Raw genomic sequence first — 21,534 nt, 5'->3', positions numbered from 1 at the left:
GTGTTCTTCAATTTTACCTACTGAAAGTAGAGCCATGTTTTAATTTGTGTGTGTTATAGTTCTTAATAAGTTTTTTAAAAGTTCTGCTTTGTCGTTAAAACTCCCATCTCACTCTCGGCATGTACAAATACAGCAAAAACGGCGCAATGAATGGGTTTTAAAGAAGTGCGTAAAGAAAGAAAAAAATGGAACAAAATTTAAAAGGAAGTTGCTTAGATGTATCTCCCTCTCTTTTTGAACTCCTTGTATATTCATTGAGGAACTAAAGTAATGTTGAACTATACACTAGTTACTGTGGAAAGTTTATCATTTCTTGAACATAATAGTTTAGCAGGCGACGTTTCGGGAGATCTTTCTCCCATCATCGGGCAAAGTAAAATGATGTTAAGCATGTATTTATATAATTGCAGAGGATCAAAATTCATAAAAATTAACCAATCAGAAACGAGCTGATAATTACAGTTAATTACAGTAATTAACATTTTCAGACCTATATGTAGGTAACTACTTCTTCCGTAGGGCTGGTAATCAAATCTCAGAAAGTTGATACGAGATGCTGTTTATGTGTTTGTTACGTGCTACACTCTTGATGGTTTCTTTAATCCTCCTGGCTGTTGTTCTGGATTCTCTGTCAATGATTTTCTTCTCATCCCAATTAAACTGATGACTTCTGCTCCTGCTGTGGTCCGCAATTTCGTTTTTCTTCACATCTCCGTTTCTCACTGCGCGCATTAAGCTTTCTCTTTGTTTCTCCTATGTACACTGCATCACAATCTTTACCAAGATTTCGTAAACAACATTGCTTTGTTCTTCCAGGTTTATTTTGTCTTTTGGTTTAGACAAAGTGCTTCTTAGGGTGTCTTTAGAGGTAAGAATGCATTTGATCTTGTGTGGCCTTAAAACTTGACGAAGGATCTCGCTGGTACCTGGTACGAAGGGTAGGAATGCTGATGCGATAAATTCCTCTGATGTTTCCTTGTTGTCTCCGTTGCATCTTCTCTTCATTTTATTTTCTACTTGCGTGATGACTTTATGACTGTATCCATTTGCGTTTAATGCATTTCTTACAAGACGAATTTCTATTTTCCTCTCCTGTTTGTCACTGACAACGCTGTTGGCACGATTCAGTAATAAAGATATGACACTTTCTTTGCAAGATTTCTGATGGTTTGATTGGAAGTTAAGGTACTGGTCAGTGTGTGTTGGTTTACGATACACTGAAACTGAAATGGAACCATTCTTGCGTTTGACCACAGTGTCCAGGAAAGCGATACTTCCATCGTGTTCAAGCTCAACAGTGAATTTGATTTGTCGATGTAGGCCGTTGATGTGTTCATGGAACTCTTCTAGATGAGATCTTTTGATTATGGCGAATACGTCGTCAACAAATCTTTTCCAAACCTTTGGACGTCTGTCTGATGTGACTAATGCTGTTGTCTCGTGTGCTTGCATGTATATTTCTGCGACTACTGATGATGCAGGGCCTCCTATGGCAGCTCCGTCTGTGTGAGTGTAGAAGTTCTTATTAAACAGATACCATGTTTTGGTTAGAACAAGTTCGACCAAACGCAGAAAATCCGGTACTGGAATCTTTGTCTTTTCACTGAATGCAGCATTGTTTTCGATAAGGTCTTTAATGATATTTAAGGTGTCTTTTATGGGAACATTTGTGTAGAGTGATGTGACATCAAATGATACCATGCATTCTGCGTCTGCTATCTTTATTTCTCTGATGTATTCCGAAAATTCTTTTGAGTTTTTGCTGTGGTCACTTGCTGTGAATTTGCTGAGGATAGAAGCAACAAATTTTGATAGGTTGTATAACGGTGTTCCAGCTTCAATTCCAAATAAAGAAATAGTTGCGAAAGTGGAATGTTGTTTACGAAATCCCGTGTAAAGATTGTGATGCAGTGTATATAGCCGAAACAAAAAGAAAGTTTAAGCAACGAGTACAAGAACATATGCGCGCAGTGAGAAACGGAGATGTGAAGAAAAACGAAATTGTGGACCACAGCTGGAGCAGAAATCATAAGTTTAATTGGGATGAGAAGAAAATCATTGACAGAGAATCCAGAACAACGGCCAGGAAGATTAAAGAAACCATCAACAGTGTAGAACGTAACAAACACATAAACAGCATCTCGTATCAACTTCCTGAGATTTGGTTACCAGCCCTACAGAAAAAGTAGTTACCTACATCCATGTCCGAAAATGTTAATTACCGTAATTAACTGTAATTATCAGCTCGTTTCTGATTGGTTAATTTTTATGAATTTCGATCCTCTGCAATTATATAAATACATGCGCAACATTATTTTACTTTGCCCGATGATGGGAGAAGGCTCTCCCGAAACGTCGCCTACTAAACTATCATATTCAAGAAATGATAAACTTTCCACAGTAATACCAATGGATATTTTTAGTATGCGATTAATGTGAAATAACCTTCAATAGGATAACAGAACATTTTAGTACGAATGAATGACAGTTTTCTATTGTGCTACTAGCTCTGAAGATAATAAATACATGTAAGTCTGTGACTGTGCTAACATGTGATTTGAAGACAGGCTCCTCTTTGTGCCACCTCCTTTTAATTTAGCTAAAAATGTATTTTGGAGGTATTTTCGACATGTTCCTAGTTATAATAATACCCGCACTCTCCATGTTCACAATAGTTGTACTGCACTTGTGGTTCCCCCACAAAGTATTTTTTTTACTTCATGCTAACAGGCTAACAAGAAAGCACAAAAAACAAATGCGGAATAAATATGGAATTTTCCACAGGCTAACAAGTAGTCAATTAACAATGGCAATCACTTACTGTTCTAAATCTGTACATGCTGCAGAAATACCTACATGTCACTGTGAACCAGTTTATTATGCACTTCTGTAAGTATCATTAACTTTTTGTTATTAGCTAAAACTGTAATACTTTTCTGTTTTTTAGCTTGTTTTTGGGGATTTCATGAAGTTGTAAAGACTTTAATAGAACGTGGTGCAGGTATACATTCACTTAAATTTTTTAAATGCTGCTTTGTGCACTTTATTACACTTTATATTATAAGCTTTTGTGAAAAAAAAATTTTTCATACAATATCTTGCAACCATTTCTACGGTGATGTTATATAATATCATTAAGCCCCTTTCATTAACACCCTTTTTGTGTTTTTGTTTTTAACAGGTTTAAATCGACCAATATATATTGAAAGCTTTTTAAATTTTCCATCGATTGTATGTTATCAAAACTTGATTTAAGAAGCACATGAAAACCATGCCACTCGAATGTATGACGTGTGTGTACTAAACTGTATCTCGGTGTTTCTTTAATGCTTGAATCAAAATTTACTTTAAGAAAAGCAAAGAAAAAACACCTTTTGGAGCTTAGAATCTCTTATAATAATAATAAGAAAACTGTATGTGTCTGTCTATCTATAACAGGCAAAGTAGATGTGTTCATTTTCCTTTGATGTAGCCGAATTTGTTAACAGTAAGAACAGACGGGTTGATTACGTCATTAAAACCTGTTAAACCTCAATATCTTTATAACTGTTCGTCAAACCTTGAAAGAAAGAATACAGAAGGAGAAACAACTTCATTTCTGTATGCTTTAAATGTATTAAATTTTCTATTGTTCTTAATTTCAAAAGAATCAGTGCCCAAGGTGCTCGGCCGAATCTTTTTTGCAAAAATATGATCAGATTCCATATTCCCCTTTAATGGGGCTAACTTTTTTCTATGGAAATCTGACTGTAACACGCCACAGGTATGTAAAATTTGTATAGAAAATGTGCCTAATATAAGTCGGTAAACATTGTTCGTAAAAACTTTTAAGACAATTAATTCTGATATGTATCACAACCAAATCTCGGTATAGGTTACAGAAAATAGCAAAGTACGGTTTATTAGTTACGTGGTGTCATTCGTGAAGAGTAAGCCAATGACAAATTTTTAGGATTTATGTACAGGGCGCTTTGCTTACACTCATAAGCGCAATAAATGCACACATAAAATCGGGTACTTATTACAAAATACCACTGGGTTTGTTTACAAAAGAGAACAGCCTCGATGTTGTTTGATGTTGTTCTTACAGGTAGGTTAGCTACGGAAGCCGATAGGTGCAAAAAATCTTTCCCCAAATAAGTGAAAATCTTTTTCAAAATGGTGAAAATCTTTTTCAAAATGGTAAAAATCTTTTTCAAAATGTAGAAAATCTTATTGAAAATGGTTAAAATTATTTTCAAAATGGTGAAAATCTCTTCCAAAAAAGAAAAAAATCTTTTTCGAAATGGTAAAAATGTTTCCCGAAAAAAGAGAAAATATTTCTCAAAATACATGACCCTAACCTCGTTTCCAGGGTATTTTATATCTTCTATTGACCACAAGAACACAGCGAAAGGCTATGACCGCAAAGGCTTGGTAACGAGGTACAAGAGCTCATCTGTTTTAATCTCCAGAAAATACAACCGAATTGGTATTTGGTAGGTGAATTACTAAGAAATTAGCTATTTTACCAAAATGACAGAGTTAGAGACTTGCCCCTTTTTACCCAGTGCACACAGCCCCACCCAGGCGAACTATTGTTGGAACAAGTTTTTACTTTTGCGCCACAGATTCAGGACGCTAATCAATCAGAATACAGAGTTTCAAAATAAACGACCGCTTCGCTACCTATTGGAAAACAGACTTTAATGAAACGATTTCTCGCTCCTTTAAACTTCCTAGTAGTTATTACTGGAGAAAGTGTCAATAGGGATTCAACATGGGCGAATATGCAATTATTTAACTCTAAAAAAGAAGTAACACAAAGAGAAGTTCATCTTTATTTATTCTCTTTTACTTTTCCAGCTAAAAAAGGGAACTTCGGGGTACCACCGTTATACTCGGCACCAGACCTTAACTCGTCCCAGTTCTATTTAGAGAAACATTTTCACCATCTCTCGGGAAACATTTTTACTATTTCTCGGCAAACATTTTCACGATTTTGAATAACATTTTTACTATTTCGGCAAACATTTTCACCATTTCGAATAACATTTTCACCATTTCGAATAACGTTTTTACTATTTCGAATAACATTTTCACACAATTTAGAAAAAGATTTTTCGCACCTATCGGCTTCCGTACTTAGCTACCCTATAGTTAGATTTAGGATTATTCTAGCATTTATTACTTAATAATCAGTAAAATAGGACAAGTTTTAATATTAAAATTTTTGGCCCTAGCTAGCTAGACTAAGTATGAAAGGACAAGGCTGAGCTTTTTAGCTGGGTTAAAAGTCAAAACTTAAGAGGAAAATTACATCACAATTTTTAAAATTATATTACACATATTTGAGAAAACCTGCAGGAAAATTCATTGTTCTTGAAGTTACCCCATATGGGTAATATGGAAGATTTCTTCATAAAAAACATCAGAAACTTTTTCATGTGGATTACTTTCACATTAACAAAAATTAAAATTTTTAAGATAAACTTTTGCGATTTTGTCATTTATTAGTTTTTAAATTTCTGGCTGAAAGGTTTAAAACTCATGCCCCACAGTAACTTTTTCATCCTTATCCTAATGTCATATACATAAGCTATGCAACAACTTTTGAAGGAAAATAAAAACACATAAGAAAAAAAGGTTGTTATAAAATATTATAAATCAATTTCAAACCGATTAGTCCCTGCAGCCATTTTGGTGTCAGCGGTGTTAAAAGCTATACTAAGTAAAAGTCCTATTACTTCAGTAAAAATTGAAATAATGACTTGAAACCAGTTTGATGAAATGAACCCAAAATTTATTTTTACTACTATCATAGTTTCTGAGTTCCTGAATTTAGCCATTTTTTTGAGACGCCGATAAACTGTTTTTCACAGCATATCAATTTTGACAAACCATATATATAGAAAACATTCAAAGTGATTCTCAGGATTAAAAATAATTCAAACAGGTAAAATGTGTCTCAGGTTTAGGACCAAATAACTTATCCAACTCAGAGAAAGTGGAAATGTGCTTCTAAAGCACAGTGCCAAATACATAATCTAATTTTTATGTGGTATAAATACAAAGTGGTTAGAAAGTTATTTTTTTGTCCACCTGGATCTGCAACACATTTACTTGCACTAATCGCTCTGCCTAGTGCCACTCAAAATTTTTGAATATCCACAGGAACTTATTATGCAAAATGAAAAATGCTAAACAACTGTATTTGCCTTGCAGAAGTATCAATAGGCTTTATCATAAGTCCTGTGAATGTTGGTTTATGAAAAATATACTGTATCTTTAATGCAATAAGCGCTCCACTGGATTTGTAACACATTACACTAAGTGTCCTCCGTGTGACACAGTTTACCCTTTACTAAGTCTTAACCTGGACAGAGACATTAGGTCTTCCGGCTCCAAGCGAATATTACTTCAGCCTATTACTACTTTCCCAAATTTGGTTATTTCATAAAAGAAACCTAAAAATCTACAAAAATTTATTTATGAAAAATAGGTTCCCGTTCGATAAAAGAAACCTGAACATTTGTAGAAATTTATTTATGAAATACAGGTTTCTGTTTGTTGCGGCAACATATTTAACCAACATGCAATGCCTTACATACCTAACTAGCTATATACTCAAGTCTCCACTGTTATGGGAGGTCCAAATAGATAGCTAGCTATCTTTATTTAAACTGACATAATGCCTTAAAAAATCTTTTGTGTAGCAAGCTACATAAAAATAATATATTTAGCTTTTGTACTTTATCACGTCATTGTTTAATAACAAATGTGCCCCTGAAGTGCTGGCATGGTACTAGCTAGGTAGCTTAAAGTCACAAAATAAATATTATCCAGATGCGACCATTTTTTATCATCAGACATCAGAAAGACGTTTCTGTTCTTTACTTCTCATTGTGGGGTACCTCAAATTCTTGTAAATCCAATGAAAAAAAAAAATTAAGACTTCCTTAGTTCCAACCGCGTCTCGTTCACAAGTTTCAGCGCTGCCCAATATGATGGACAACGAACCCTGGGTAATTTTGAAAAAATGTGGTTCTGCCTTATGATTTTCAGATTTTTGCTGCTGATATCAGCATATTTTAGCCCTCTAGTGCCACACCTCCATATATATAGCAGTTAATTATCTTTAACAATACCTTTTAAAATAAGCGTTTAACCGTGATATTAACCTATTTTACAGGCTTGAGTATACCACTTTGACCATGAAAAAAAATATTGATAGATAGGCGCCGGACGAAATGTGTGGAAGATTAATGTTTATTTTAACTGATAAAATAAGTTCTGATTCCAGAAAGTTGTTTTAAAATAAAATAAACTTTCTTTTTTTGTTTACAAAATACTATAGCATGTGCTTTCGTTGCTAATTATGCATTTGTAATAACATAATTACATATCACGATGAAATTGTAAATCCAGTTTATGTACTTACAACTAAACACAAAAGTAGAGTTTCAAATGTAAAAGAGGTGTTTCAAGAGTATTTATCTGTTTCAAGAAAAATGCATACGAGAAGAATGTTAATTAAATTTCAAAATCTTAGACCCCGTTTACACGCATTTTTTCATGCTGGCATGAAACTCCTGCCGGCATGAGTTCATTTCGATGTCTTCAGGAAACCCTATTGCTGTTCACACGTCAAAGTCGACATGAAATTATTGCATGCCGCCATGATTTCATGCTCGTCCTTAAGACGGGCATGAAATATCATGTCGTAGCTTTTTGAGCATAATATTACGGTGTGAACACAAAATGTGTTTCATTCCTGTATGAAAACAGCTTATAATATACACAAGTGCTGCATAAAGAAGCTGAATGACACAGAAATCAAAAGCTATATATGTTCATTTATTGAAGAAAATTTTTTTTCGCCAGTGCAATGGCCAGCATGTATTTGAGAATAAATTCATTTCATGCCGGCAGGAACATTTTGTGTGCACCGAAAAAATTTCATGCCGGCATGAAATTTCACGCCCGCATGAGTTTCATGTCGGGTACATGTAAACAGCCTCTTAATGTTTGTTTTCAAAGAAACATGCTCACAGTGAGGTGATATTTTGTTGCAGTTTGCACGTGTTTTATCTCTGAAAGTCGCTCAACAAAGATCAAAAACGTTTAGAAGAAAAAGTAACAAAAACATGTAATCAAAAGTTTAGTTTTTTTAAAAAAATGGCTTTGAGAAAAAATTGCAGAAGTGATTAATAGCTCGTTTAAAAAAAAATTTATGTATAATTTTTTAATTTTGAAAAGTTATTACTTTAGTAACCAACTTTTTCATTTAGAAATTAACCAACCAGAGAATACTGTAATTGTTTACTCAAAGCCAATCATAACCGCGTATTTCAATTTTCGAATAATTTATTCACAAAACCGCCAAAGTTTGAATTTAAGTTTCTATACAGACACATGCTAGAAAGTGTTTCAATAGAATCAAGAGGGTTGTTTCTCCTTCTGTATGATCGTATCATGATCATGATCGTATAGATTTTTTAAATCAGTGTTACTAGCTCTAGACAATAGAGGCAACGGGTATACCAATTTCTCAAAAGTTTTTTATGTATTATATGAACGTCATTAAACTTCATAAAACAGACCTTTTTAATTGTTCTTCTAAGTGGGTTTTCCACAGGCTTAATCGACTTGTTGAAAAATTAATATTTTAACTTTTTCTCAATATTCACTTAATATTTAATATGAGATGCCTTTGCAGTTAAAAAATTTAATTCCTGGCCCAGTTTAGCCGTAAAAATATGAAATATCTACAAATTTGACCTAAAATAGTCTTGAAGCACTTTTAATATTTAATCTAATTATGGACTAGGTGAAGAAAAAGCATTTTTACGCCACTATCATACTTTTCGTCAATCTTTTCGAAACAGAAACATTTTTTGATTGGACCAATATTGGCCTAAAACGATTTGGGTGGGAAAATATCAACATTTTGTTGTCGCCATCATTTTTTGTCGAAATTTTGGATTAGGTGACAAAAAAGAAACATAAAATGTACCACCATATAGATGCCAATGTTTACAAAGTTTACGCTACTTTGCGACACTTTTTTACTCATGCGCACACATTCTTGCTATTATTAAAATTCATAGATTCAACTTTTGTGGTCTATTGTTTGCATTGTTATTAACTCAAAATCAGAACATTACGTCGCATAGAAATGGTCTATTGATATCACCATTTTCAGCATTTTTTTGTTTGCCGTGTCAATTTTAGCCGCAAAAGAAAACGAACCCAGTCAATTCAAATTTTAAACCACTTAGGGGCTGTTTACACGTACCCGACATGAAACTCATGCCGGCATGAAATTTCATGCCGGCATGAAAATTTTTTGGTTCACACAGAGCGTTCCTGCACATGTCACAAGAAAATTGCACTCCGTGCAAATAAGGCAGATGATTCAAAGTGAAGCAAAAATATGACCTTACCAGGGGCAGGGGCCTGTTTCAATAAAACACTCAGCTTCCGACGTTAATGTAGGAATATTGTTATTAGGAATATTATGTTGTTCTATGCCATTACGTAGACTATAATTAAAAATTTTTTTTCATTAACAATTGTAGTTTGTGTGACAAAATGTTACTTAATTATTAAATAAACAATAAAAACTTACTAATTGTAAAAATACTATGAATTCTGCTTAGACTTCTATACGTGCCCTGGTAACAAAGTTTAGATACCGACATCTATTAGCCATAACTCATGTTAACATAACTTAAAGGAGTAAAATGAAAAAAATAGAATATGCGATTAATGATCCGTCTCAAAAACATTGAATCATGTTTTTTAAATTCTTAGATGTCAATCATAAAAATGCTGACACATTATGGACACCACTACATGCAGCAGCATTTCAAGAAAACGGGAAGGTGAAAAAGTTTCTAGAAGCAACATATATCAGTGTTTAAACAGTGCTATAGTGTGTTTCCGAGAAATTCTGTTGAGAGTGTGACATAATTTTGTATGATTTTTATTGTTTAGATTATAATGTTTTTGTTGGAGCATAATGCAAATCCTTATTCTAAAGACTTTGGGGAAAGGTACACATTTGTTGACAACTTGCAGACGCAGTTCGTTCAATGCTATACAATTTACGCTTAATATTATTGATATGCATTAATTAATTAGACATTGTTTCTTATGTTTCAGAACTCCAGCTGATTTCGCTTCTGTCTCTGACAAAATATGGCCATTATTTGCAGGTAAGAACGCATGTCTCCTCAATGGTAAAGTGGCCAGGATACACAACTAAGAATTTATTCAGTTTGAATCTCACTCAAGCAGCGCTGAGTCGCAACGGGTAGGATTACGGTCAGTATATATCGCCGAGAATGTTGATTGGCTATTGTGACAATTGGATATTGTGTACAATCTAGGAGGATGAAAGGTACAATTACGTCTGTAAATGATTTGAAAAAATTGTGGTTAAAACATTAAGCATGGTAATGTTGTTTGGAATAGAATGAAAAGCATTCTTATTGAGCTAGCTAGCTAGCTATTTTTTCACATTATACCCACTGTATTTTTACTACAAGAAAGAATTGCATAGTTAAATGTTTACAGTTTTTGCAATATTGCAAATTAATTGACTGAAAGTTTTTGTTTAATGGTGATAAAGCAAAATCCGTGGAACATTGCTCTCGTTTTCCTAAAATTAAGAGTTAATGTTCAAGAAGAAAGAAATATAGATTTTATGATCGTGTGATAATGGACCAAATAATAAAATGGATTGTTTTATCACCATTGCCTTATCAAATTAATCAGTGTCTGAAAAAGATCCGATAGAAATGACAATTTACTATGTCAAACGTTTTTGTTTAGCTTGTGGTTGCACAAAAAGTTCCAGAATGATTCTGGTAGAAAAAGGAATCTTAAGAAAGGTATCATTTTCCTTTAGTTGAGAACTCCAAACCATACTAAGTTGTAATGAATCGTACTATTAATGCTATGGGCTAAATTGGTGAACCAATGGGAACTACACCTGTATTTTTGTTGTTAAAATTACTAAGATTTTTCTGTTATGTGTTAATTGAAATGGGTCTTCCTGAGTGTCTCGTGTGCTGGGTCCTTTACATTCCTGGGTCCTCCTTCAGATTCCTGGGTTCTCCCTTTGGTTCTTGAGTCCTTCTATTTGATCTTAGGTCCTGGTTCCTCCTCTAGAATCTTGGGTCCCTCATCTAGAATCCTGGCTCCTGGGTTCTATAGATTTATGTGCCTTTCCTGGATCCGGGTTTTCCAGTATTGCCCTATTAAAAGGAAAATCAAGTTGGAAGATTTTACAAACAGTTACGTTTTCTTATGTAGAAACCAGTTTTTAAAAATGTATCTCTAGTAGACCACCAAATATTTTATGGCAGATATCTTTTGTAGTAATATCAACCTAAGGCTAAGCAAGTGCAGATTTTGATTACAATGGAGTCTTTAAAAACTGGTTTCTTGAAATTAAAGGATGTCTTTATTTTTGTCACTAAATTGGCACACTTTTAGTGAATTCCTTAACTTTCAGCGCAATTTTTATTCTAAAAGCTTGTTAATGGGTTTTTAGCTTTAGTTACTTTTTCAGCCTGAAATTGTTCTTATAGTTATTTTTTAACCATTTTCCAGGCTCATTGCTCCTAAAAAATTATTCTAACAAGAAAGTGTATCCTGTAGGATTTTGGGTACAATGAAAAAGAAGCGTTTTTTGAAATTTGATGACGTCAGCAACCCATCCACAAAAGTAATTCAGAAGCTTGTTTTCACGTTGCCTCTATTGTGTAGAGCTTAAAGCGCTGATCAAGTAAAATGTATAGGATCATGTGCTTTTAATGAGCGGTTAATGAGATATAAGGGTTTGAAAATTTTACTGACGGCCCGTCGAAACCTAAAAATACTTTTTAGAAACTTGTATGCCTGTTGCCTTCATCATATAGATCTTGAAACGCTGATCTAGAAAATGTATAGGATCATGTACTTTTGACAAACGGTTGCTGAGATATTTAGAGTTTGAAGATTTTCTAATGACGTCATCAACCCGTTCATTCCAAAACGGATTCGGGGACCCAGGTTTGGGAAACTTACCCAAATTATTCCCAGGTCGCCCCTAGTTACCCACGTGGTGAAAAATCATTGACGTCACCACCTTGTTTCCAAGTTATTTGACCTCAAAGTTTTAGGTGCATTGTAATTATGGTTGATTATATGTAGCAAAATTCATATTTTCATATGCAAGCTCAATTATTTATTAATAGAGTAAATTCTTACATGGTAGAAAGAAATTCTTTCGCTAAAGTGATACATTTTTGCATGCACGAAAAAACTTTTGTAATAAAAAAAGTTTCTGTCATGCTAGAAATATTCATAAAAGAAAAATTATTTTTAGCTTTTTCTAGCGGTAAATCTGGTCCTGTAAATACACAATGTAACAAACCGAGACCAAAGTCGACTTTTGTCGAAGAGCCACGCTTCCCTCTAGTTGAACAACATGACCGAATCTCCTAACACATCTGGCGTTAGGGAAGATTGTGTAAAGAGAATTATTCGAGAAGAATTGAATAGCCAAAATTCTTCAAGGCAATCAAACTATTTATATAGAAGGACTTAAGACGTTATCTCTAACACAGCTCGTAGCATTACGACCGATTATCAGAACCGAAGAAATACATTTACATTGTCTCAAATACTTTTTTAATATAAATTTTTGTCCAAAATGTTATATATACACGAAAGGTTTTCTGACAGAATTTTATTTTTTTACGCAATTTTTCAGTTACTCTTCTCTGTTGAACACGTAGACCCTTATATCTCAGGTAGCCAATAGCCAAGGATCGTCTTACAAAGCAACCTTGGATTTCTTTAAATTCGTTCAGAACAGTTTCGAGTTGAAAATCCGATATATTAGAATATCCTGTACGTTCAGATATACCCAATTCATTCACTCTCCTGGCTACTGTCCACCGCGACACACACAACATTGTAGTGATATCTTTCCAATTAAATCCCATAGAACTCAGTAATTTGAATTTTCAAAACTAACATTTTAACCTCGACCCCAGACTCATTGTCTCTTTTATAACGGGGTGGCAAAAAGAGAAAAAAAGCCCTGGGGTCGAGGTTGCTCACAATCTGCATTATTCTATGTGTATAACCGCTGAAACAAAACGTCTAAAAATATAAGCATGTCCAACAAAAAAATAATAAAAAATTATGAAATAAAAATGGAAAATGCCCAAAAAAATCAAAGGTGTCTAACAACCGTTACGTAAAAAGCGAAATACGCTGAAACTTTATACTTGCTTTGCCATTCCAGAATTACACCAGGGAAAAAAGGATACCAAGCATAAAAGAAAATCCAACATTTTTTGTAAGTCATACAAAATAAGCTATTCAGTCTATTGCATACGGCAAACCTTTCAAAATTTTACTCAAAATATAAGAAATTAATAGTTGGAAATACATAAAAGAGAAATATAAAAACTTGAATCGTTTGGTATATTGTATATCTACCGAAATATTTCAATCCAAAATATTAAAAGAAGTTTGCCTTACAGACCCAAACTTATAATCAAGAAAGTCACGCATAAAATCAAAGAACATAACAATGCAGCGTCTTCGAATTTAAGAATCGAATATATTTCAAACGATCGTAACGTAACAGATGTAAACATTAATTTAAATTTAGGTTATAGTGTTAAGAACAGTTTATGTAAATTCTGCACGCTGTTTTTATAAGAATTTTCGAGCCTCGATGTTCTTAAATTTTTTGACAAATGCTATCCTCATTTTTCTCAATATGTTTTTAACATGACTATTGCCTGAAAATATATAATGCCTTAATGAAAAAAAAGCATGCTATAAGTTACTATAGCTAGCTAATGGTAATTCTACTACATGTAACGGCCCATTGCTTTGACAAAAAAAGTTCAGTTCGTTTGATATACAATAAAAAAGTAAACTTCTAATCAATTTTGTGCGTCATACAAATGTTCATATTTAAACAAACTATTAAGCTTAGACATATTTTAGGATATTCTAAACTTCTGACCCATTTTTCAGAGTATGTTCTTACAAAATAAGTGCTTAAAGAAAATATTTTCCGGCTCAAGACACAGCAACAAACTTAATATTTAAGGAAAATTTAGCTCTGAAAGAAACGGCTATAAACTCGTCATACACCCAAGTTCATTTCTCTACTAAATAATCTAAACAACGCACCTGCTTTTCTTTTACTTCTCAGTATGTAGCTTGCTAGCGTTCTCTTATAAAACTCCAATCAGTTTTTTACTTCGAATACTAAACTTCGTTTCATCCCAAAGAGAACGAATTGAAGATGCATAACATTGCCTAAAACATTTCCAATCAGTTCTCTTTGTGATGTTAAATCATCGTACGTTAGAAATATTTCTAACTACAACACAAACTTCGTTCGACAACAACACAACAGTTTGTTTTTTACATTTCAGATTCGAATTACATTCATATTCGAATCCAATAAAATTTCTATAAAAGGAAGAAACCTCGGTCCCAGAACACAAAAATGGAAAATATAGAAAAACAAATATAAGCTTTAAATCTAACCTCATGATGAGTAAAGATTGTTTGAAATAACTTTTTCCAGAATTACTTTGAAAAACAGACAACCTTCTTCGCTCCGCTTTTCTTTTTTCAATTAATAAACAACTTGTTTCCGTTAGATACGGCGTGCACTAGATACGGCGTGCACATTAATCCGGGGGTAAAATTAATTTATTATATTTATAACCACTCCGTGGGGCTTTTAAAATAAAAACAAAACTAATAAAAACGCTTAAAAATAAAAAAAAAATAGTTTCAATAAAATAAAGTTTTCAGTAAAATAGAGTTTTTTTTTTAAGGTAATAAGAAAGAAGAATAAAATGATTATATAGTAACCCCCTGATTTGCGTTTTTTTCAACTTGGTAAGTTTTAGTGTAACGCCACGTCGTAAGAAAGTGACCCGTACTTTGCGTGTAGTAGACTCACATGGTTACTCACACAAGCGTATTATTATATAGACTAGCCGAAGTCCCGTGGAAGAATCCACTGAATCTCTCATCGAGTCCATATGATGGGTGCCACATAAAAACATAGAACACAGTAATTTGAATTTTTAAAAGTCATAACCGCTATAACCGCTGAAACAAAACGTCCAAAGAAATTAGCATGCAATAAAAAAATAAAAATAAAAGAGAAAAAAAGCCCTGGGATTGAGGTTGCTCACAATCTTCATTATACAGAACGTTTAAAAATATAAGCAGGTCCAACAACAAAATAAAAATAAAATAAAATAAAAATGCAAAAGGTCTAACATAATCGAAGGTGTCTAACAACGGTTATGTAAAAAGCTAAATCTGCTAAAACTGGGATTGAGGTAGCCGAATTCCCGTGGAAGAATCCACTAAATCTCTCATATTATATTTCTTTATTATATTTCTCTTTCTGTATAATTGAAGGGTACGAAATAGCAATATAAAGACAAAAAAACACAAACACAAACAAACAAAAAGCCAAGAGTTAACTAATGTCTGATGCGAAAAAACGCTTTTGGTTATGAACAGAGATATTTCCTGATCATAGAACTTAAGCATTCCAAACGCACTGCAAATCGTAGCTGAACTTACCTCAACAGTATAGTGTATGATACATCGTAACAATGAATAAGCTGTTGTCTTGGTAACCATAAAAGTGAGAAAGAGGGGGCAGCAAGATTGACCGCCAATTTTAATTGTTATGCCCTGACTTTTAGTTTATGAATTATTTCCACATAAAGGAAATAATCCAGTTAACAAAGCGCGCCACGGGAAGGCAAGTCATGGGGCTTTGCGCTTCAACCTAGAAAAAAAAAGATAGCATAATTTGCTTGGAAGTTAATTTTAAAGAACATAACAGATATATAGTGTAAAAAAAATACTTACCTGTATATGAGGTCCTAACCAGCACTGATTATCTGTTTTTGACAATAATGTTTTGATATGTTTTAGTTATAACGGTATGCCAAAATGAACTAAATAGTTAGCCATAGCGTAATTCTTTTCTTGCCAACTGTGTATGTAATGTAAAAAAAATTAGCAAAGGCGCTATTCTCGTGGTAATCCCTTACATGTTTCCGTTTTTTGAACATGTGACTTTGTGGTTATCATATGTTCGGTTTTTTGTTAATAATCCAATAACATTGGTGATATTGGTGTTAAGTTGTAGATACTAGCTAAATTGCGAGATCGTCAGTTGATTACTACCGTCATCAGAATTTTCAGCCCCGTCCGGGTATGGACTAATCAATAATTCCTCGTGGTAGCGGGCCATGCTTTAGCAAGCATTCTCTATTAGCTAGGAGTATCAAATGTTGTAAAGTAGGTAAATTTTACTCACCATTTCCGTTGCTAGCGTCAAATTCGCTTGAACTGAAGAGATCGTTAGTCTGCATGATGAAAATTTATTTGATTTAATAAAAAAACGTTATTTTGAATAGTGTTGCTACGTGCTTGTTTCTGTTGTAAGAGGTCGTTTTATGGCCATTCTCAGTCTTATATATTGCTTCGGTAGGGCCGTTTGAGGGTCGTTTTTATTTATTTATTTTTTATTTTTTATTGTTCAGTCTTGTAGTTGTCATAAAAAATTCTGATGACGGTAGTAATCAACTGACGATCTCGCAATTTAGCTAGTATCTACAACTTAACACCAATATCACCAATGTTATTGGATTATTAACAAAAAACCGAACATATGATAACCACAAAGTCACATGTTCAAAAAACGGAAACATGTAAGGGATTACCACGAGAATAGCGCCTTTGCTAATTTTTTTTACATTACATACACATTTGTGTTTAAATTGTTTGTATTTTAAGGTTTTTTGTGAAAATAATCTTTTTCCTTGTGTAAACTCAATTATAGCTTATTAGAGAAGAAGTAGTTATTTTCATTTAGGGATGACACATACTGGTAGCGAAGAGGAACACAAATTTAATAAAACTTACATTCCTTGTATTCACCTTGATTTTTAACATGCTATTATTGCCCTACCTTTTAGGCAATGGTTTATCTCAGCAAGCAAGAAATAATTTACAAAGCATGCTACAATCTAAAAATAAATATAAACTTTATGACGGAATACAAAAATATTAAAAATCAGATTGTTCACAAAAGGTACGCTTTAAGGGCACACAAAAGAGACAATATTATTTGTTGTAAAATGTTAACTGATCTGGTATCTTCTACAGTAAAATTTAATGAAAAACTTAAGTATATAGGAAAACAAAAAAAGCATGCCACAACAGAGTCAGCACTGTTATATGCTACTACTTGCCCTGGAATCTCAAGGGCAACATCGTTTGTGGGAGTCAGAATAACTCTACTTGCAAAGTCATCAATGTTTTATCTCCAAATACTACATCAATATGTGATTGCTCATCCTGCTCACGTATGATGCAAGTATCTGGTATTTCAATGCTATTTCTAAATGGTGCTGATTCTTTTGCAGGTAGAGTGCCATTGCCAAGTTGTAACAACCAGCTTGAAAATATGTGCTGATTCTGCCCAGCTCTCATATTATTTGCAAGCTTGAATACCTGAACCATGGGCCAAATATGAGAGCTTTTAAGTCATGTTTCTACAAATTCAGCAGGTCTGGCTCTTTTTACAACTGGCAAAATTTGTCGAAAGTCACCTAGAAGAATGACCTTTCCTCCAAAAAGGGTGTCAACATTAGATATATCCTTAAACATGCCCTCGGTAGCTTGAAGGGCATATTTTCATTGATGCTTCATCAAATATGTATAGATCTTGTTGCATTAGGAAAGTGGCATGCTTGCTGGTAGGAGGGACATTGCATGTACTTGTCTCTAGAATTGGTACAAGTAGCTTGAAAAGACTGTGAACAGTCCTTCCTCCATCTAAATGTGTTGCTGCAATGCCAGTCCAAGCAGACGTACCAAATTTCATGCCTCTACGCTTTAACTCCTTTATGATGTAATTATACGTACATGTTTTTTCCTGTTCCACCAGGGCCATCAAGAAAAAATAAACGGTTATTTTGGGGTGTGTTGTTATGAACATTTACAACAGCATTAATTATTGAGTCAGCTGCCTCCAATTGTTCAGAATTCAATGTTGGTCGAATATTATCAGCTTCCTGAGCAATAGAAAGTAAATCAGGTGGAGGTTCTGCTGGTACCTCTTCTGTTTCAGGAAGGCCAAAGTCTGCAAGTGTCTTCCCTGACTGACCAATGATACCACTTACAAACCCTAAGGCAGCTTGTTCAGCTTGATAATCCTGCATTGTGTGAAGATAATATTTCATCATATTATTTTTATGGGTAAGCCATAATGTTGAAGAATCGTTCACCTCACAATGACTTAAAATAAATGAAAATGTCTGTCGAAGCTGCCAAGGTGTACCTATAGCAGCAACTTCTAAAAGAGTGCTATTCCATTCATTTTCATCTTCAAGAAGTCCCCTAGCTAAGCATGCCTCACGAAAGGTTGGAAATAATAGTCCGTTAAATGTTCTTAATGACTCAAAGGAGGTGGCACCTGGGACATAAAGAAGTAAAATCCTCAAGTAGAACTGCTCACCCTCACTGGGTTGGGCAGAATATAATCTAGTGACAATTTTTGCACCACCTTGTTGCCTTGAAGACCAGGCATTATTATGATACACAAAATAATGTGGAATATTGGCATATAGATGCTCCCGAGCAGCAACATTATCTTGATTTATTTTAAACCAAGCAGTTAGGTGAGTATCCTGTTCCCTTGCCCTCTCAAGTGCCGCGGCTTTATTACCAAAAATGTACACGCTGTTGCTCAGGAAGATGCATCGATAAGCAAAAAATAGTGTGTGACTGTTTATGGAGCTCAAAGGAAAATAGACGCCAGGCAGCTTTAGGAGCCGAAACATACCTTGCATCTAAAAATGTTTTAACTTTATCATGGTCAAGTCCCTCTTGTATTTCTATGTTAGCACAGTCATGCCCTTTATAAACATACTTATAAAGATACTTAACAGATTTTATAGAAACACATGCCTCAACATTAATATGTGCCTGATATTTTTCTGTCAAGTAGGGATTGTATGGAACAATCCACCTATTATCAAGTTCTATGTTACGAATTTGAAAAGTTCTGCCATTATTCCTTCTGCGATACAGTGGATATGACATTGGAGAAGTCTTTTGGGAAGTTCTTAGAACAACTACCCTCTTCCATGCAAGGTGAGTTAGGGTTAAGATAACCACAGGGACCATGAACCATTGTAGATTTCACAATGTCATAAAGATTTGGATTACTCACTGGATCTGGTATTTCAGCACAGATAGAAAGGTCAATATCTTCAGCTGTGCGTAATTTATGCTCATTATATAATTAATAAGCATATGACAGTGAGGAAGTCCACGCTTTTTAAATTCTATGACATGAACATATGCCACTGTTCGTCCTAAAACATGATTTTTATGAATATCTTCAACCAACTTATTCAACTTAAGTTTAAAAACCCTTGAGAACAGGTCAGGGCGATCACATGCATTAAGACCAGTCAATACATTTTCAGATATTTCAGGCCATTTGGGGTTACATGTGAAAGTTAAAAAGAGGTTTTCCATATTTAGAAACAATGGCCATAGCATCTAGGTAATTTTGATTCACATTTCTTGGTGAACCAGGAAAAGTTGAAGGTTGTATAATCATTCTGCCAAGCTGAGGGTTACGATTTTCAGCTTCGGCATGTAAGTGGTCCATAAGACCAACATAAGAGTCTGCCCTTAATTTTGCTTGGTTAAGACGAATATAATTAAGTCGTTCTCTCCTTCCACCCTACAGTAACAGTCCACTATATACTGTTGAAAGAGTTTACGACCATAGTGTAAAGAGTTAAAAAAAATCTCTTATTGCAATGCGATACACATAGAACTGTAATTTCTTAACACGTTGTCGTGTGGCAGTTCGACGCCCCTCAACATGACGAATGTATTGATGCCATCCTGCATCTCCTCGTGGGAAAATATGGGATAAACCATGGGATCAAGGTTGGGAGACATAGTAGATATGTTAGTTAAGGGTTGGTCTTTAGGATAAATCACTATGTCCCTATGAACTGGAGGAGCACCATCTTCCCCAAGAAAAATAGCAGCAACTTCTTCATGAGAGTGCGCGTTATAGCCTCGCTTATCTGGTCCAGCCTTCATCACCATTTTAACAACAGATGGCAACCTATTTTCTTGCATGGCCCTTAGATTTTCCTCTTGTTCTATTTGTGCCATATTTTTGTATGCTGCAACAAATGGTGATTCCCTATTTATAACTTGATGAAGAATGTGCATTAGATCTTCGCGACACTGAGCATTTGCCGGATTAGCCATACTCGCATTAAATGCTTCACCTGCCTCAATCATATATAGCTGACTATAGCAAGGGAGTAAATTGGCAGGAGGATGAAGGCATCCAGACCTATGATGGAGTTGTCCACAAATTCTAAAACATGGTGGACCATTACCAGTAGGTGGTCTTAAATCTGCACCAAAAGAAGCAAATGAAAAGGCATTATTATAAATTCTAATGCCTCTTTGAAAATGCTTTGCAGCAGCAGTTATGCCAGTTAATAAATAATGAAACTCTACAGGGTAAGGAGAAAGAGGTTCTAACTGAACTTTCCCAGACTGGCAACATTTAAAATGTTTTTCCCCCACAAACTTGAGTGCTTGGCAGTGCAGACACAATTTATCCATCGCACCTAGAGTAGCTGCTTCATCTGACGGTCAGGTCTGACGTTAACTTGACGTGCATTATTTGCCTGTTCTCTATTGTTTGCCCTGACTCGCACTTCACGCATATTAATAGCATGTTGTTGTCGCCTTGCATCAGCAACGTTGTTGTCCTCTAAAGCACGGACCGCAACAGCGTGCCTAGCTCTTCTCAGAGCATCCCCAATGTTAGCATCATTTGTTCTTCTCGCAATAACAGATGCAGGGGGGGGGGGGGCGCTCATCATTTTGATCAACAGCATCATTTGGCTAAATATGCACGGGAACGTATGGGAACGTTACTATTATTGTAATTAGGTGTATTTGCTGGTCGCTGCATGATAAACCTGCCCAGCTCATTAAAAACAGCTGTAAATCCAAATGACATTTTAATAAATAACGAAGAAAAAAATTAAACTAAAGAGGTTAGCTAGATATACGTAATTAAAGAAATAGAAAACGGTGTTGAAACAAAATAAATAAAGCCAAATTAAACAAAAAACGATAACGGTCACTAAAACAAACTAAAATATATACGTAGAATTAGATCTATATGTAATATTTACATCAAAAAAGAAAAAAGAAAACAGGTCTTCGCCCCCTGGCGCTTCATCAATCTTTTTGTTGATCTGTTTCTTTTTCTCTGCGTTGCCTGGGAACAAAGTGTAACGGTCCTTTAAAAAATAAACCAATAAGGTTCTCTGTTTATGCCGTATTGACCAATAGATGGCTCTGTTTTTTTCAGCAATATCTTTAGATTGAGGCGGTAAAAGCTAAGATGCGCTGCTTTCCGGGGGTTAA

The 21,534-nt window shown here is 34.5% G+C and overlaps 1 protein-coding gene across 3 annotated transcripts in view; it reads left to right on the top strand.

Moving 5' to 3' along the window:
* Nucleotides 1-21,534, top strand: part of LOC130622502 (ankyrin repeat and SOCS box protein 11-like) — a 62,215-nt gene that overhangs the window by 25,554 nt on the left and 15,127 nt on the right. For all 3 annotated transcript variants that reach the window (XM_057437960.1, XM_057437959.1, XM_057437961.1), the window contains exons 3-7: nucleotides 2,948-3,001; nucleotides 9,796-9,866; nucleotides 9,979-10,037; nucleotides 10,147-10,199; nucleotides 10,819-10,877. In XM_057437960.1, the coding sequence (XP_057293943.1) occupies nucleotides 2,948-3,001; nucleotides 9,796-9,866; nucleotides 9,979-10,037; nucleotides 10,147-10,199; nucleotides 10,819-10,877 (296 nt within the window). The remainder of the gene's footprint in view (nucleotides 1-2,947; nucleotides 3,002-9,795; nucleotides 9,867-9,978; nucleotides 10,038-10,146; nucleotides 10,200-10,818; nucleotides 10,878-21,534) is intronic.

This window comes from Hydractinia symbiolongicarpus, chromosome 12 (assembly GCF_029227915.1).
Source record: "Hydractinia symbiolongicarpus strain clone_291-10 chromosome 12, HSymV2.1, whole genome shotgun sequence".
NCBI classification, from domain to species: Eukaryota; Metazoa; Cnidaria; class Hydrozoa; order Anthoathecata; family Hydractiniidae; genus Hydractinia; species Hydractinia symbiolongicarpus.
Note: the sequence above shows the minus strand (reverse complement) of the source record. Positions and strands in the feature narration are given on the sequence as shown.